General features: G+C 41.8%; 1 protein-coding gene across 3 annotated transcripts in view; it reads right to left on the bottom strand.

Moving 5' to 3' along the window:
- ADCY9 (adenylate cyclase 9) overlaps nucleotides 1–16,288 on the bottom strand; it is a 95,982-nt gene that overhangs the window by 27,855 nt on the left and 51,839 nt on the right. For 2 of the 3 annotated variants that reach the window (XM_076350591.1, XM_076350589.1), the window contains 4 exons: nucleotides 15,434–15,538; nucleotides 10,794–11,011; nucleotides 5,987–6,089; nucleotides 2,742–2,950 (listed from right to left, as the gene is read on the bottom strand). In XM_076350591.1, coding sequence (XP_076206706.1) covers nucleotides 2,742–2,950; nucleotides 5,987–6,089; nucleotides 10,794–11,011; nucleotides 15,434–15,538 — 635 coding nt within the window. The remainder of the gene's footprint in view (nucleotides 1–2,741; nucleotides 2,951–5,986; nucleotides 6,090–10,793; nucleotides 11,012–15,433; nucleotides 15,539–16,288) is intronic. The other variant, XM_076350590.1, reaches the window with a different exon arrangement.

A 16,288-nucleotide genomic window follows, 5' to 3' on the forward strand; every position in this document is an offset into this window, starting at 1 on the left:
GTTTACCGAAAATCTGTTATTACTACGCCAGGTGGGACTACGTGAGTTTTGATGGCTGGCTACAAGCGTTCTCCACAAAGTGAGATGTTTCTCAACCTGTTTTCAAATCAGAACTAAGCACAAAAGAATGATTAATATTAAAAAATACATACTTCTAAGACTTAGGAGTCATCCTGAAACACTTGCTTTTTAAATCTCTCCGACATTAAATGAGGCATCCAAGCCATCTTAGAAAGTAAAATTTGGGCTTTAAGCCAACATAGTCTCATGAAAATATTAGAAATGTCAGTGGCAAAACCAAATAGTGTTAAGAAAATATTATAAAGCCACTTAAACTCACCTCGGTAATGGCCCAGGCTCGCTACCAGAGAGCACGGCTCTCAATATAGTGCTGCAATGAAGCTAAACCTCTGTACAGCTGTACATGGCTCAGAAAGACAAAACCACTTTGCAAATTCTTAACTGTATAGATAGTGTATTGAAAACAACAATTTTCCTTCTCCTTAAGAAATCCATAAACCACCAATTACAGAACAGGACTGAAATAAAACCTTATGTACCTACATACAAAAATTTCTAAGATAACAGCAATATTTTTTTATAAATGTACAAAATAAGAAAAAGGCAAATGCAATGTAGCATTGGAAAAACAAGTGGGAACAATAATGAATTTAAAAATACTAAAATGGAGTATTTTTATAAGGTACCTGCAAGGTGAATGAACACAAATTTTCTCCAAACCTATCTGGATAGCAGAAACCATCTCTTCTGCAAAGCGGTGGTTGAGTTGTTCAGAGCTGAACAAATTCAAGGACACAATGCCATGGCCACCGAACCCAGACTACCTGCTCACTGCTGCCTTCCTACTTTCCTGCCTGGTGCGATGAAAGAGCTGCCTGGGCACATTGAACTGACAAAAAAACCTTCCCCCCCCCCCCCCCCCCCCCCCCCCAAGCGAGAGTACAGAAACTGTTCTGCAAAGGGGAAAATGCATTTCTGGTGCCAGAGAGAGGACAGAGCAACAGTTAATCCAGTTGAGGATGCACTGGAATGACAGTCCTACCCATTCAACCATCTCCCAGTGCAGGTCTTAACACTTGAATTTCTAGATTTTTCTAAAAACTCCAGAACTACAGTAATATTCAAATTGCAGCAATCAAATACGCCTGCTAAGAAATACTATCCTTAAAAGCACTTCCACTGTTCATAAATTACATCTCTTTACTCCTAAATGCCAGCTTTCACGCAAATACACTTGCATACATTTACATGCACACTGAGTTACAAGCTTGCTTCAGTGACTAAAGTACTAAATTTAGTATTTTTCACCTTGACCCTGAAAAGTCAAAATAAGAGTGCAAACTGCAATCTTTTGTTTCTTTTGAAACAACAGCAGAATTGCTTCTAACTTGTAATTACAAAAGCATTTTAACTTACACACACCTGACAGATTTGCAGAGCTACAGGTGAGGACACATGTTTCCACACACCACCCTTATAACACGCTCTTGTGTCGGAAGGAAGTGCAGTGAAAACGGGGGATGAGGAGGGCAGAATAAACTTGCTCTCACAAATATAGACAAACAAAAAACTTCTCATTGGGTCTGTCCTCTGGGTTAACAACAGGTTACAGGTGGTATCTGTATAAATCAGACAACACACCCAGGAGAGCAGGAGCTTTACTGAATGCATGTACTACTGCAGTCTTCTACACTTGAATGTGTTAGTAACTCCAGCGTGCCTGGGGGAAACCCCACGTTACGCAGGAACCGCACAGTAACCGCTCGCCAACTCGTTACAAATGCCGGGGTAAGGCCCACAAATGTCCTAGAAGTGCAGAACACACATCCTCTGGGTGACTGGGTACAAATCAGGAATGAGGAGCCACTGTTAAATATCAGGTATCTGCAGCCAAGCCTCGCCTCCAAGGGCACAGGAGAGGTTGAGGTGCAGGGGTTGCAGGGACGCATTTAAGAATTCAGGGACTGGGGATTCTTTGCTGTGGGCTGCGAAGAGGCAGTGTGGGGGCTGGCACTGCTGAGCACAGTCCTGCAAATCCACCCTTTCTGCAGAGACAAACTAGCGCCCATTCCCTTCTCAAGCAGCAGCTGACTGTCACGCAGCCCAGGACTCAGGGGAAATGCTGAACTCCAATTATGTGTCAAACAGAGAAAACACAAACTATTTGAATATTAAACCCATGAGACTTGAAAGAGAGATCATTAAGAAAACTAGTTCTGTACAGATGCAATGTGACTTGCAATTTTTTTTTTTTTTTTTTTGAGAAAAGGACTGCTCTTTGCATTTCTGATAAATTATTTCAGTTTCAACACCAGAATGGCGTACTTTTATCTAGGAATTTAAAGGCGGGGATTTTTTTTTTTTGAAGGACAGATAAAAGTTTTCTGTTTGAATTCCCTCACTCTGATGGCCTGTGAGGGGAGAAGATATCCAGTTGCGTGTGGCACCCCAAGAACAATAAGCAGGGGCAGGCATGGCGTGCAGATTCTGTTTCCTTAAGTGGCCTCGATCAGAGTCACCTTTCTCTCCTCCAATTTCTGTAGCTAGACCTCTCTTTGCACAAGATCTGCCGCAAGCCTTCTTGGCTTCACTAACACTGTTCTCCAAATATTACACACCATCCAAGCGAGTTCCTGGGATGCTGTCAAACAAAATGTTCCCAAGCCAGGCACCATTTCAGTTCTCGCTGCTATTTCAAGACTTTCTTACGCTTTATTTACCTAATTGAGATGACAAGGGACAGCACCTCTAGCAGGATGGCGACGATGAACACCACGACTGCTGCAGGTGGTGGAGGGGATGCGACCATCCCGTGTTTCAGGAAACACGTGATAGAGAGTATGAGGAAGACCGTGGTGGAGAGGAACACGTCCAGGAGTGAGCTGAAGGTAGCGCTGGCAAATGTCTTCACTGGAGCATTCTTTATAACCTGTGTGGAATACAGGGATTGAGGGAAGGGATGAAAATGAATAAATGCTGTTTTGCTGAATTCAACTGTACCATAAACAGCAGCTCACAAAAACAAATAAAGGAATACAGAACTTCTTGCCACTTCATTAATCCAGCGTAAGTACTGTTTTGAAACAAGCAACAGAAGAGGTAGTTCAATGGCTACCACAGTTCCCTGAGAATAAGTCTGTGTTGAAAAAAAGCACTGGCAGCACAGCCCCTGGGTCTGGGGTGATTTTTACAGAATATTCTGATACAGAAATAAACCATATGAAAATTGCCTACTCTATGCAAAGAAACATAGAAACCATAATTACTAGCAGATAAAGCTATAAGAAGTTTTCTTCGAGGGTTTTCATCTAAAATAATAATAGATTTTACAATAAACCTTTTAGCTCCAATGGTTCTTTAAGAAAACCCTCCCAACACCGCTGTACAGAAACAGTTACTTGCCTGTGACAGAGTTCACATCCCCCTTTCAGACCAGAGTAAAAGCAGCAATCGGGACGCTATGTAATCTGAATTGATCAGAGCCCAGGACACCAAGTTCTGTTCTTCTGTAACCCCTTACCCCACATTCCCACCCCGTCTTGTCCTGGCCCCGGTGCTTGTGCAGCTGTGCTCTGTGCTACTTTGGCCAGTCCAGCTGAAAACTAGATTATGAGCTCCACATCCTGGCTTACTCGGATAAGCCCAGTCTTATGAGTGTTTATATCTGCCCAAGGGACCACAGAAAGCAAGTTCCAAAGAAAAACAAAAAGTATGGTATCAATATCACCATGAAGTAGCCCAGTTTGAGTACTCTGGTTTAATTTGGAAATTTCTTTTGCTCCTCAGAACACTATCTGCAACTCAGCAATATTGGGAAATGAACTTGTTCCTCATTTGTACCCCTCTGCAACCTAATAAATTCAGCTAGCAGCATTTCAGTGCCAAAATCACTTTTTAATCTGAACTGTAGCAGAATCCTGTCAGTCCACACAAAGTCACATAAATTGAATTAAGGAAAGCAGCACTGTATCCTAAAGTGACAGCATTAAGGATGCCCTAACAGTGTTAAGTAGTGCCTTAATTTCCAAACAAGAACAGGCTAAGCAAGCTCTTGGGAAGCGGAGCTGCTCCCAGAGAACGATCACAAACCGAGCATGCAGCTGGCACCATGTAATTAGAGGTGAATTCAGTGGTGTTGGAAGTTACTTTCAGCAACAGTTTACTGCAAGGCAATTAAAGAACCAGCAGTGCTGACAAATCATTTCACTCTCCAAGAGAAGATGTTGTTGTTGTTGTTTTGGATCAGTACCATGCTAATATTAAGGCTTTAACAGGTTTTTGCCCCAATGCTGCAGAGTTACTATTAGAGAGTGAAGATTCCCATTTCTAGGGAGGTTTACATAATAATTTTCAAATTAATAGCTTGCCACTAACAAAATGCACAGACCACATTCCTGCTCCTTCTATGAATTTCCTACATATCCACATTAATAGGTCAATCTCTATATGCTTGACTGTCACTGCTTCGCTTCTCTTTCCAATCTTTCCATTGGAAAGAACTTGATTTACTATTTTCTGTACAGTTTGTGCAAATTTTGCAGGCTGTATCCCACAGGAAGTTTCTCCCTGTTGTTGCTATGTAAGCTTTATTCAAAGAGATACCACTAGAATACAGTGCTGCAGAATGAGTATGGAGCTCCTGAACAAAGTGAACAAACAACTGCAACACAACCACGCTTCCCTTTGTTAAAAAAAAAAGTTAGGTCTCATTTGTAAACATTGGAAAACAAGCAAATAGGGGCTATTGCTAAGGACGACGTGACAACGCTGCCCAGAACAGAGAGCAGCCCATGATCAGAAAGCAACAAGCAGCAGAAGCAGAAGTCCTACCTGCCCTCAGAGGTAGGGCATACCGGGAAGAAAAGAAATCAACACCTACATCTATCACGATGCAATTCGGCCAGATAGATGACCCAAACTAATAGCTCAACACTACTGGAAAGGAAGGGCCCACTGCCCTTCCTGCTGCTGGACACTTATCTTGCACTGGGTCTGGCACTTGCCAACCTCTCTGTGAGCTGCTGGTTCAATACAGCAGGAAACAGACCCAGACGGGAAAAGAAAAAGCCCCAAACAGAAAAACAAACCATGAATATTTTATGCGAGGTTAGTAAAACGAACTGGCTCACAGCAGAGAAGCCTGATAAGCACCAGAGCCATTAGAAGGAGCAGGGAGGAATAGGAACAAGGAGGGGAGAGCAATTGCCCTCTTTTGGCAGCAACTTTTCAGCTACTTGTGGAAATGCAGCCTCAGTTATTACAGACACCTAATGTCACTATATGTAAACTTAAAACATCTTGCTAGTTCATATCAACCAGGCAGGAATATCGACTGACATGGAAAGCCTGCAATACTATTAGCCCCCAAGGGGATTAAGAACTTTTTACACTCAGTGCAGAATCCTGAAGAAGGCACCAAGTTACTCACAATTTACTCGCCCTTCCTTACAATTGCACAGTTTTGAACTGCCTGTTTCTGAATGCAGCACGCTTACAGAACGTATGACATTTGAGCTCAGAGCAGGTTTGGGTTCCACAGGGATAACCATGAGGCTGTGACATGAACAAGAATCAAACTCAAAGTTATCTTTCCCAAAGTTACGATATTTCATGAGAAGACAAGTAGCATTTGGTCCTTTACTTTCATCTTAGCATGGTTCTCTGGCCTGCCTAAAGCCTTAAAACATTAACCTGAAAATGGAGAAAAGGCAGGTGAGAAGTAATTAGTGTATCTTGGTGGACTGTGAAAATGTATTTCCAGCCTAAACATTGGACTAGACTCAGGGCACGGCACAAGACAGGTAAACTGAAAGGAGACCATTTTCAGAGGCAGCAATACCAAGTAGTAAATCACACGTGACATTTCATGACCCTTGTCATCAACTGCAATGAAATGTGTTAAAAACAACGACAGACAGTTGCTTAGACAGATTACAGAAGGAAATTAATGCCGGGAGAAACACACCTCTTCCTGATAGCTCGTCCTGTAGGCCATCTCCAAATCCTGATCCAAGAAGTTCAGGCTCAGCTTGTTAATAGGTGGTTTAAAGAAGTAGTCTTTCATGAGGCTAAAGAGAAAAGACGATACCAACATCAGTTTACTCAGCTGCAACTCTTTCGGAGCTCCCTGTTCTGTGGTTTCTGTTTCTAGGGACGCTGGCGCTTGGCTTTGAAGTTGCTGCTGTTTTTCTTCGCTCTCGGTCACCAAGGTACCCCCTGATCCACGTTAACTCGCTCAGTCAGAGGAAGTATTTTACAAAAAAAAAAAAAAAAAAAGCGCAAACTTTCATATTTTTAGGAAAAGACTAACAAGTCCTTCCAGAAACTTAACAGCTATAACCAGAGATGACTACAGATAACTGTAATAAAAGCCAGCAAATAGCAAAGGTTAATTGCTGTTACAGAGGCACAACCTTAGGAGACGCGTGGCTGCAGGGTATTTGTGTCTTAGGTGGCATTCTGTCGTACAAAGCAAGCCAAGGATGACAGAGGTGACAAACTGTTAGAAAAAAAAGTTGTCCATTTTAGAAAACAGCCCTTTCTTGTTATTTCAAAGACACTAAAATAACTCCGTAAAACTCAACTGGGAACATTCCCTTAATGATCCGGGCCACAGAGAAACGGAACCTGAGGAGACAGATTGCTTAAATTTACTTCTGAAACAGAAGATTTGAAATCACCAGAATCAAAGGCACTGACAAATAATGAAACTAGCTCACTGGGACTAATGAACCAGGAGGCAGCATCTACCAGAGGGTGTTTATGCACTCCTTCACCTTATCTTCCGGTGTCAGGTGCAGGAAAAAAAAACAAACCCAAACATAAAAGAAGCCTCAATCATTAAAAAGTTGTTTCTGTTCTATGTTGCACCCTCTGGAGCAAAAATAGAACATTTTTTGAGTTTTACATTAGTTGTAAGAGGTTTATGAAAGAAGTTTTCTAACAACATCCATGGCACTTGATCTGCAAACCTTTTCTTTCTCCAGTAGGTGTCAAAGAGCTGAAAGGACTTACAGAGCACCGAGTGCTTTGTGCCCGATGGTCGCAGAGTAAGGTCACGCCTGCTTATGCCATTTATTGCTGGGATAGCCCATCACCCTCTCTTCTGTGCAGTCCTCATCTGAGACTTCAGAACACACGCTCTTGCTATGAACCTCCTTTCATTTTCAAGCAAACAATTCAACTTGTTATTTACAGTGAACTAACTTTTTAAAATTGCTGTAGAATGTGAAATGGGGCAGCTTCTTTCCAAGTGCTAGTCCTACCTTGAAAACTGCAGCACTGAAACAACAATCAGACTGTTTGTTGCAGTTCATAACTCTTAAGCAAAAACCACAGAGATGCACATGAGATCAAATTCCAAGCAGATGAAGAACTGAAAGGTCCTACAGAGCTCAGCTGTGCCTGAATCCATTTTGTTTGTTTGTTTTTGTTTTGTGCTGGTGGTGGGTTATTTTGGACCCCTGGCAAAGCGGTTTTTTGGAAGCACAAGCTCCCCAGCACAAGATGGCATGTGGGAAGCATTTTTTTCTTGAGGTGCAAGACCAACCAAACACACATTCCTACGCTGAAGCTCAAGAAGGCGAAAGACTTCAACCATGAACACGGCAGATACTTTATAACCTTTAAACATTCTGGCCTTGGCCAATGTATTAAAGACATCAGGGTACTCTGAAGGAATGAGCGGAGTCCCTCCGCTCTCTTTCATTCTTCCTTGTCTTCTGTCCCTCACCTCTCTTAGATGTTTCTAAGAACATCTTATAATACGAATTTTGCAAGCTCCCCCCCCCCATTATTGTTGAATTCACTTTCTTCCTCCAGGGAAGCTCAACAGAGTAAGGTGATGTTGTGCTGGAGCTGCGATGGTCTAAGGATGTAGGAAGAACAATCCAGTTTGCCAGTGCAGCATGAAACAGAAGGTATAACACGATGAAACCAGGGCGAAGGCAGCATTTCTGATGTCAGCCAGCTGTACCGCGCCAGTCCAGCTCCATGTCAATAGTCATCTGTCTCAAAGAGGAAGATCCCAGTTTAGTTGACTAAACACAGTCAAGTACACAATCTGCTTCCCAGGAGGCGCTGTGCCTCCCCAGCACAAGTGATTTCTGTTTTCCTTGAATCAAGCAAGACTGGGAAGTGGGAGATGAAAGAAACAAACACATTTTAGGAGTATTGAAACTGACCCAAGGGGGGGATGAAGGGCTGCACAGAACCCAGTTTCTGCGGGGAGCTTCGTATTTCCCTGGGACTCTGCTCTGTAAGTCTGAAGAGATCATTTCTAAGTACTGTCCTGATTAGCGCGTGAGTACTTGTTTCTTGTACTTCAAAAGGTTTACAACCTAAGGAATATGTAATTTTTCTTGGAAACAAAAATCTAAAAAGTGAGAATCCTTTGGGTATCCCCAATGAAATTAAGTTGAAACACTGTACTCATACACTATAGTTTTCTTTTAAAATACAGAGTAACATGCAGATTACAATGAACAAAGCATGGTATTTTTATAGTGGTTGTAGTAAAGCCAGACTCAAAGCTTGAACTATACGCTGCTTGCCAAATATATCTAATCAAGTTGTAAGAAGATGCAAACTGATAACTTCTATGAAAAGGATTCTCGTATAATGCAATAATACAAACATGCCACACTAACACTGGCTTTGTTGTTATTTTTAAAGACAACTGGAACTATGCTGAGATATCAGCTCCAAGGTGAAATCTCGGTATGCAAAGCGGCCAATGGCCGCTCATGAAACTCTCAGCCACTAACCTAAGCTCTGGAAAGAGGCTGGGAAATGAAAAATACTGCCAGTGTCCAGCATTTCCCCCAGGCTAGCCCTAGGCAGCTTCCTAACGCAGCGTACAGGGTGCCAAATCCTCCCTAGGATATGTTTAACTCTTCCCAGCTGTACACGAAGCCTGCGTGATCAATTTATGCACCTTATCACCGTATCTGGGTTAGGTACTTTCTGTTAATACAAATTTATACCACGGATCAGAACGCCAGCATCGCGCACTGCCCGGTGCTAGGGGAAGCTCACACTTTGCTGCTGCTGGGGTTGCAGTAACATCAAACCAAAGCAGCAAAACTCCAGCATCATTCTTGCGAATGGGGTTTCACATAAGATGACCGAGGGGAAGTTTGGACTTCACCCCCCTCCCTGAGAAAACTCAAATTTCCCATTCAAACATCCTCCCAGATACTAGATTTGTCGAGACCAACAATTATTATGTTTTACAGTAGGGGATCAAGCATGTTTTTAAAATGACTTATTACATATAACTTCACATTGAGAAATGTTAAAAAGGATTAATGTAAAACGGTAGGCTTAAACCATTTTGCATAGACCTAATTAATCAGAAGATTATTTTTGGGAAGTTATGTTTACACGAACTGAAGTCAGCAGAGAAGTTTCCCTGGCAACAAGAAATGGCCCACTTAATATGGTAATGATGATATTTAATTGAGACCAAAAAAAAATAGGCTTTGACTGATATCAAATCACGGTCCTACTTTTTCCTTTTTCCGAATCAGAAAGAATTATCCATTTTGTAAGTGGAGGAGGAAAGCACCAGGAACACAAGAGCTTGAGCTAGGTATCTTCAGCAAACCAACAGCATAAGTTAAGCTATTTCTATAACTTAAAATTTGCAGCATGCTAGTTACATTTTAAACAAAAATCCAATTTGTTCTTGCTGACTCCTGCCAACATTTGGACTTTCCCAATCCTTCGGTCTTCTAATATTTGAAAATATCAGCTAAACACCTGTTCTCAGCCACTAATGACAGAACACACACAGAGGGGGGAAAAAAGGAACCTAAAGTTTAATTGAAGTTGGCCACAGGAGAAAAGTGATCTGAAAAAAATCTAGAGAAGAGACTGGAGAGGGACTGGCGTCCCTCTCTCTCACCTCTCCCTGCTTTAGTCACGTTTTCAGTTAAGACAACAGTGTCCCTGTTCCAAGCAGCCTGGAGTCTATACGAGCATACAGTTTCAAGGATATTTAGATAAAACACCCCTAATCTGAGTGGAGGCAGTGAAGCAAAAATAAGAATAGCCATAAATAATAACAAACTCAAGTTATCTGTTTAGTTGATCCAGTCAAGTCACTGCCATAATAAGAGAGATATGGTTGTGTGTTTACAAAAATCACACACTACTGAATTTAAGAGAACATATTTTCCTCTGCCCAAAATAAGTTTTTTTTGTTTGAAACAGAGAGAATCTAACTCTACAAAATGCCGTAGGTAGGTAGTAGGTCCATGAGAATTCACTCCTATTAATTCTGCTTCCAAGCCCAGTATGATTTCTAGGCATTAGTTAGTCACACAATGTTATCAGATGTTGTTCTTTTGCTATACAAAAATGTGAGTTTTGTGGTTCGGATTTTAGGTTACACTTAATTGCAGAGGAAGGTACATACTATGTGCATAAGAGGACTTTTGAATGTAAAGATAAGAGTTCAACTTCATGACAAGTCATTTAAAGAGTATTTTTCCTTTTTGAAGGCCTGACTGAAGAACGACTGTTCACGACAGAAATGATGAAAAACCTGGCTTTACACAGTCCTGAGCAGAATGTTTCTGACATCAAGTTCCTACTGTAGTTTAAACAGAATATAGGCTAAGACCAGAAAGCATATGACATGTTATATGTTAAAAATAATTATTGACATTAGACAAAAAGCACACAAATAAAGATTAAACATACAGGACCCCTGTTACTGCCTTCTCTCCTTTATACAATTTTACACTGTACAGCTGGATTTTCCTTACCTGTCTTCTTTAATCACATCCACAAAATGAGCATCTGTCTTTTCTCTGATGTTTTTGAACCTCAAAGGAAGGAGAGCTGATTGATCCAGGCTCACTCCGCCCCATCTTCCTTTCTCTTGCAACATTTCATAAAGCGAGGTTTGACTATTGCTGAGCTTTTCTTCCTGTGGAGGACTCAAAAGTCCGTTTTGAGTCTTTGGACTGTGTCCTCCTGGAGCCTGAATGACAGAAAGCAAAACATAACATGGGGAACATTAGTGGTTGAGAAAGTAGACAGAAGAGGTTTCGTGGAGCAAAAGTTGAAAGAAGTTCTTCCCTCAACACCCTGAGCTTTTGCCTGATTGCGTCAAAGACCTAACTGCACCTGCCTTGAAGTCGTTCACATCTTCTGTAAGTGCACGACACCTGACTAGGCATCTTTTTGCTTTTTATGTACCAAGTTTCCAAGGTGCAGAAAACAAAGTACTTTTTTTTTTTTTTTACACACGCAGTGAAGACCAACCACAAGCCCAAATTTCATTCACTCATCTTAAGGTCAAGATTCTTCTAAAGAGCTTTTTAAATACCTACTTAAACTGTGCTATCTTTCCACAGGTCATGAGACAACTTTCTCTGCCAGCCCTTGCTGATCCTTCCACCGACCACTACAGCCCTGCTGCTCTCCCCGACAGAGCCCCCTCCTTTCTCCTGCCTGTGGGAACAGCCCTTTTGTACGTCTCATCACCCTACAAAAAAAAATTATCCTGCAAATTAAACTATATTTTCTTCACTGACTAAGATATACTTCTTCTTTCTGGTTTTCTTTTGCCTTTGTATTAATTAATACTGCATTTTTAAATTTTGACACCAGCTTGCAACACAGCTTAGGTACACAGTATTATCAATTCTGCTTTCATTCATTTGAGAGCACAAATTACTTTCAATCAAAAATTATTCTATTTTCATGGAACCTGAAGTTCCTTCTTTCACATTTTCTTTGACCTAGACCAACATGGACTGAAGCAATTCCAAAAAAATTAGACAACTAAATATGGTTACAATGAAAATGAACTGCAGTTAGTCAGGATCATTTTCAAATGCAAACATATATCAAACTTAGCATATTTGAATGCTCATCTCCCCCCTCCATGTCTTATCATTTATCATGTATCATTTATCCCCATCCTGAAACCCACTCATGACAGAAGTTTCTTCATTTCTGCCTGTAAAGCAGTCAGCACAGCAGTGACAAGCTCCTCCAGAAGACTATTCTTGGATGCCACCGCAGTGACCATAAATAAATACCGTAAATATCATCATCACACCAACCATGCTCTGAAATATGTTACTTAGATTGGAAAATCAACTTAGTTAAAGTTAAGAAATATCTGGTTTCTGGCTGCCCATGCAAAATTAATTCAACCTCCTTGTGTATCTATCCCGTAAAGCAAATGAGGCACATGAATACAGGCAGGTATAATTAAAGGTGCAGACACAACCAGTGGAGATACAAGACTAATGGAGCAGCAGGAGAACGTCACCTTGGGCAGGGAAGAGTCAGAAAGCACTCGGGCTTGGCTCCCTATCACTGCCAAGACCTCAAGAGCTAAAGTCATAACAAGGTGTGTTGGAATGGTTCCCGGGAGCTACAGGAAAAGCAGGAGGATGGTGGGCTGTGCTTCCCCTTCCTCCTGCCCGCTAGGTATGCAGGATCCCCACCCTGCGGGCTGCCCCGATGGAGGTGTGAGCCCCTAGAGCCACGTGCTGGGAGCCAGGAGATGAAAGGATTCCCAGTCTAGTCCCTTCTACCACTCACAACAGTTGTTTTGGCAGCTTGCAGGTGTTCACAGCCCAGTGACAGCAGCTGACAAAGTAGAATAGGAAATTTAGTAGTTACCTTGGTATGCTGCCAATGTTTTGCTAAAGAACATAATCAACAGAAGAAAAAGGTGATTTCAGCAGCATGTGTCTCAGCAAAAGCAGAGCAAAAACCCTTGAACCAGATACGTGCTTGCGTATGACAGAAGGGTACTCTCCTGGTAAGCCAGAGGCACAAGAATTTCTCACATAAAAGGTCACCAGTTTCTTTTCTAAGGGAAAACATTCAGCAGCTTCAGAGCAAGTCCTCCTGCAACCGTAACAGCTCACCTAGCCTACCGAGAGGGAACACCGCTATGGAGCACAAGACGTACTGCAGTGCCAGGGTAACACCTCTGGTTTTGAGATGAGGAGTACTAACAAAAGCAAACCAAAAAGAACTGCCCAACAAGTTGCTAGAAGTGAAAGGTCTTCATTATTTGGGTTTTTTTTTTATTTTATTTTATGCTAAAGATTGTATTTGCTCAGAGCACTTCCCAGAACACCTTGAGGACTAAAAAAAAAAAAAAGTCATAGTTATCACCTTTTTTTTTTCCTGGTAAAGAATCTTTCTCCTTTTCCTCACCCCTGCAGATGTCATTACTTGAAAAGCAGTAACGGAGAGAACACAACTTTTGCTATGAGTGGCTCAAATAAAAGATATGGACTCTGTGCACTGTTTGCTTTCCCTGTCTGTTCTTCAAGTTCATCTGAAGAATGCAGCGAAAATTTCTGCTCTTTCAGAGAAGGTCAGCATGGACTTCTCTTGGCCTTTTCTCTTTAGCTCCTTGGCAAAGGCTCAAATCCCTAAGAAAATTCTTCCCTTCAGTCAGCTCAAGGTTTTCCTGTGCTGTCTCCACTCTGTTAATCTTAACAGGAGGGGATTAGAGTGTGAAACTGCTTGTAAGGAGAAAATCCCTATTTATTAAATGTTGTTAGCTCCAACGTTACTGTGGTTTCTGATGGCAACAGGCTGTACAGGTTTTTTTGAGCACTCAGAGATTTGATGTACCACGCGACAGTTTCCTCTCATCAAGAGACAGGGAGGCTTCAGAGGCTGTTGGAACCCACGAAGGTCCAAGGACACGGTTAACATCATTAACATTCCCTAAAGACAGGGGACACGAGTGCTGCAGGGCCAGGCACAGTGACATGGCATGGGACGGGTACAGACTCCAGAGAGGGACCTTATGGTGGTTCTTCCCAAGAAAGCTGAGACTGCAGCGATATGGAAATCAAATGCCATGGGAAGTTTGTGCGTTAGCTGTTCTTTAAGCTTTCAGTTAAACAGGCATGCCAGAGTTACTGGTAGCCACTTAACTGGTCCAATTTTTGACTTAGCAATAACTAAATGAAATCAAAGAAGGACATGCGATTTGGTCTCCACTAGCACGTTTCTTCCAGTGAAATTACGGACATTTTATTCAGCACTGCACAGACCTCTTCTAAGCAAGGTTAGATGACTTGCTGATTAACACACATGAAGCTAATACAGCTGTAGTAGGAAGAAACTTAAAGGATAATTCTGATGAAGACAACATATGAAACGAGGCAGTTGGTACCTAAGGAAAATCTCTGTTTGCACTCAGTTCCTGGAGATCCCTGGCATGTGGGCAGAGGCAGCCTGGGGAAGAAGCATCTCACGCATACCATCTTGGCAGCCTGGGCACATCTCCCACAATGTTTTCTGTCTTAAAGATCTCATGCTGTTCCGAGACCAGTACCTGCTGGCCACTCTGCTCTACCCCTCAGAGCTGAAGGGATTATTATTTTATTTATTTCTTAGGCTGTTTCCTAGGAACCCTGGCACAGAACATGGTCTACTGTCTTACAAACCATTTCAGTCCAGTACAGTAAGGCAGCCCCTGCTTCTGAGCTTACAATTTAAGCATAGGAGACAACAGGTCAAATACAGGCAGAGAGCAGAGGGACAAACACAGATTAATGTAGTAGCTCATCAGTAGAATAAATGCTGGCAAGTTTTTCCATTAGCTCTATATGCGAGATGAGTTGTAAAGACAGATGCGAAGAAAAAAACCAAGATAGCTATCTCCGAATGTGTTTATAAAATGATTCTCCCCAACAAGGGAAAGCATTAAACTTATTTGAAAATATAACAATCAGGTGACGAGCACTGGTATCCAGTCTGCATTTAGGCACGAGCTTAATATTCAGGAAGGAGCGAGAGGCAACAGGCAGAGCAGAGAGGCTACGAAGGCCACAAACAAGATGACAAATAGGCACCACCGGGTATTGTAGAGGAAGTAGGTGGCTTCAGCAAGGATATCTAAGCAACAGGCAAGGAAAGCAGTCTTGGCAGCAGCATGCTGAATATGTAAGATGTTGTATTTATCGGTCAGAAAAAGGATGTGAACTGACTTAGATGCTGTGAATTTCAGCTGTGCGCGTGAACAGGAATGACACTGTCTTAGCTTAGAGCTACGATGCAGAAGACACTGGCAAGACATAGGTGTAACTTGTGGCTAGGTGACACACAGCCAACTGGTGTAAGGGATGGAGAATGTGGTAGTGTTGTTTGTGCCTCTTTCTTTGGGTAGCCTCAACATAACTTAGAGAGTCCAAATTTTAGGTCCTTCTCGGTATCAAACTGGGCCCATAAAATTACTAATAATTTTGAAAATGGGGGGGCCTCAACTAAATTTTAGAATACAACTGCTCAAAATCAAAACTGGTTCTGCTGCTTAAGAGCTTGAATAAAGGAATAGCAATACAAAAATGAGAAAGCTGACTGAAGCAGAGAGATAAGGGGAAAGAAGGGATAATATGATAAATACTTAAATTACCTTCGTACTGTTTTTATGCTCATCCTGACAACCATTTTGGATAGCTCCTTCATCTATGCTGACATCACAGTGGGGAGCAAGGGTGGTACTACATGAAGGGCAAGGCTGCAACGAGACAAAAAAATTTAGCCAGGAACATTCTGGTGTCCTCGTAGTATTATGCAATTTATAATTCGGTCCACGTGTATACTTGCAGCATGGTTAAAAGATAAACAAAGCTACAGAATGGGAAGCAGGGAGCAAAATTTGACTGGAACAGAACGCACCATTTCAAAAATAAATCACAGATTTTCTGTTTACTGAAGCTAAATCCAATCCAGGAAAGCTTTACTAGTGTAAGAGCACAGATATACTGTAATCACTGCATACTAGCAAAGGACCTCCCCAAGAAGAACAAAATACTCTGTAGTGAGAGAAGTGCAATTTTCTTGTTTAAAAACTGCCTGCGAAAGGATCTGAATGGCATTATGAGTGAAGACTTAGCACAAAATGCAGCAAAATTCAAAAAAAAGCATGGAACACCATGATGCATTATGAACAGTACAGGGAAATGGAAAGCAACAAATCTGAAACTAATAAAGGGAAATACTTTTTCATATAGTGGTCTAAGACAGTAGAGCGGAGCTCAGGCTACCGTACATTGTTGAAGCCAAACACCCGGCAAATGTCACAGGAAACAAGGAAAGCAAAAACATCAGGACTTGTAACAGTTGCAGGTTATGCATTTTGGAAGCAACCTAAAATGTCCCACTTTGGCTTTTAAAACAACGTAACCCCTTAAAGTGTGATCTTCTCAAGGGGAATTAACCCCGTATCTGTATCTTGCACGTTCTTCATACTTTTCTGCAGTCCTGG

The sequence above is a fragment of the Aptenodytes patagonicus genome, chromosome 13 (genome assembly GCF_965638725.1).
Source record: "Aptenodytes patagonicus chromosome 13, bAptPat1.pri.cur, whole genome shotgun sequence".
Lineage (NCBI taxonomy): Eukaryota > Metazoa > Chordata > Aves > Sphenisciformes > Spheniscidae > Aptenodytes > Aptenodytes patagonicus.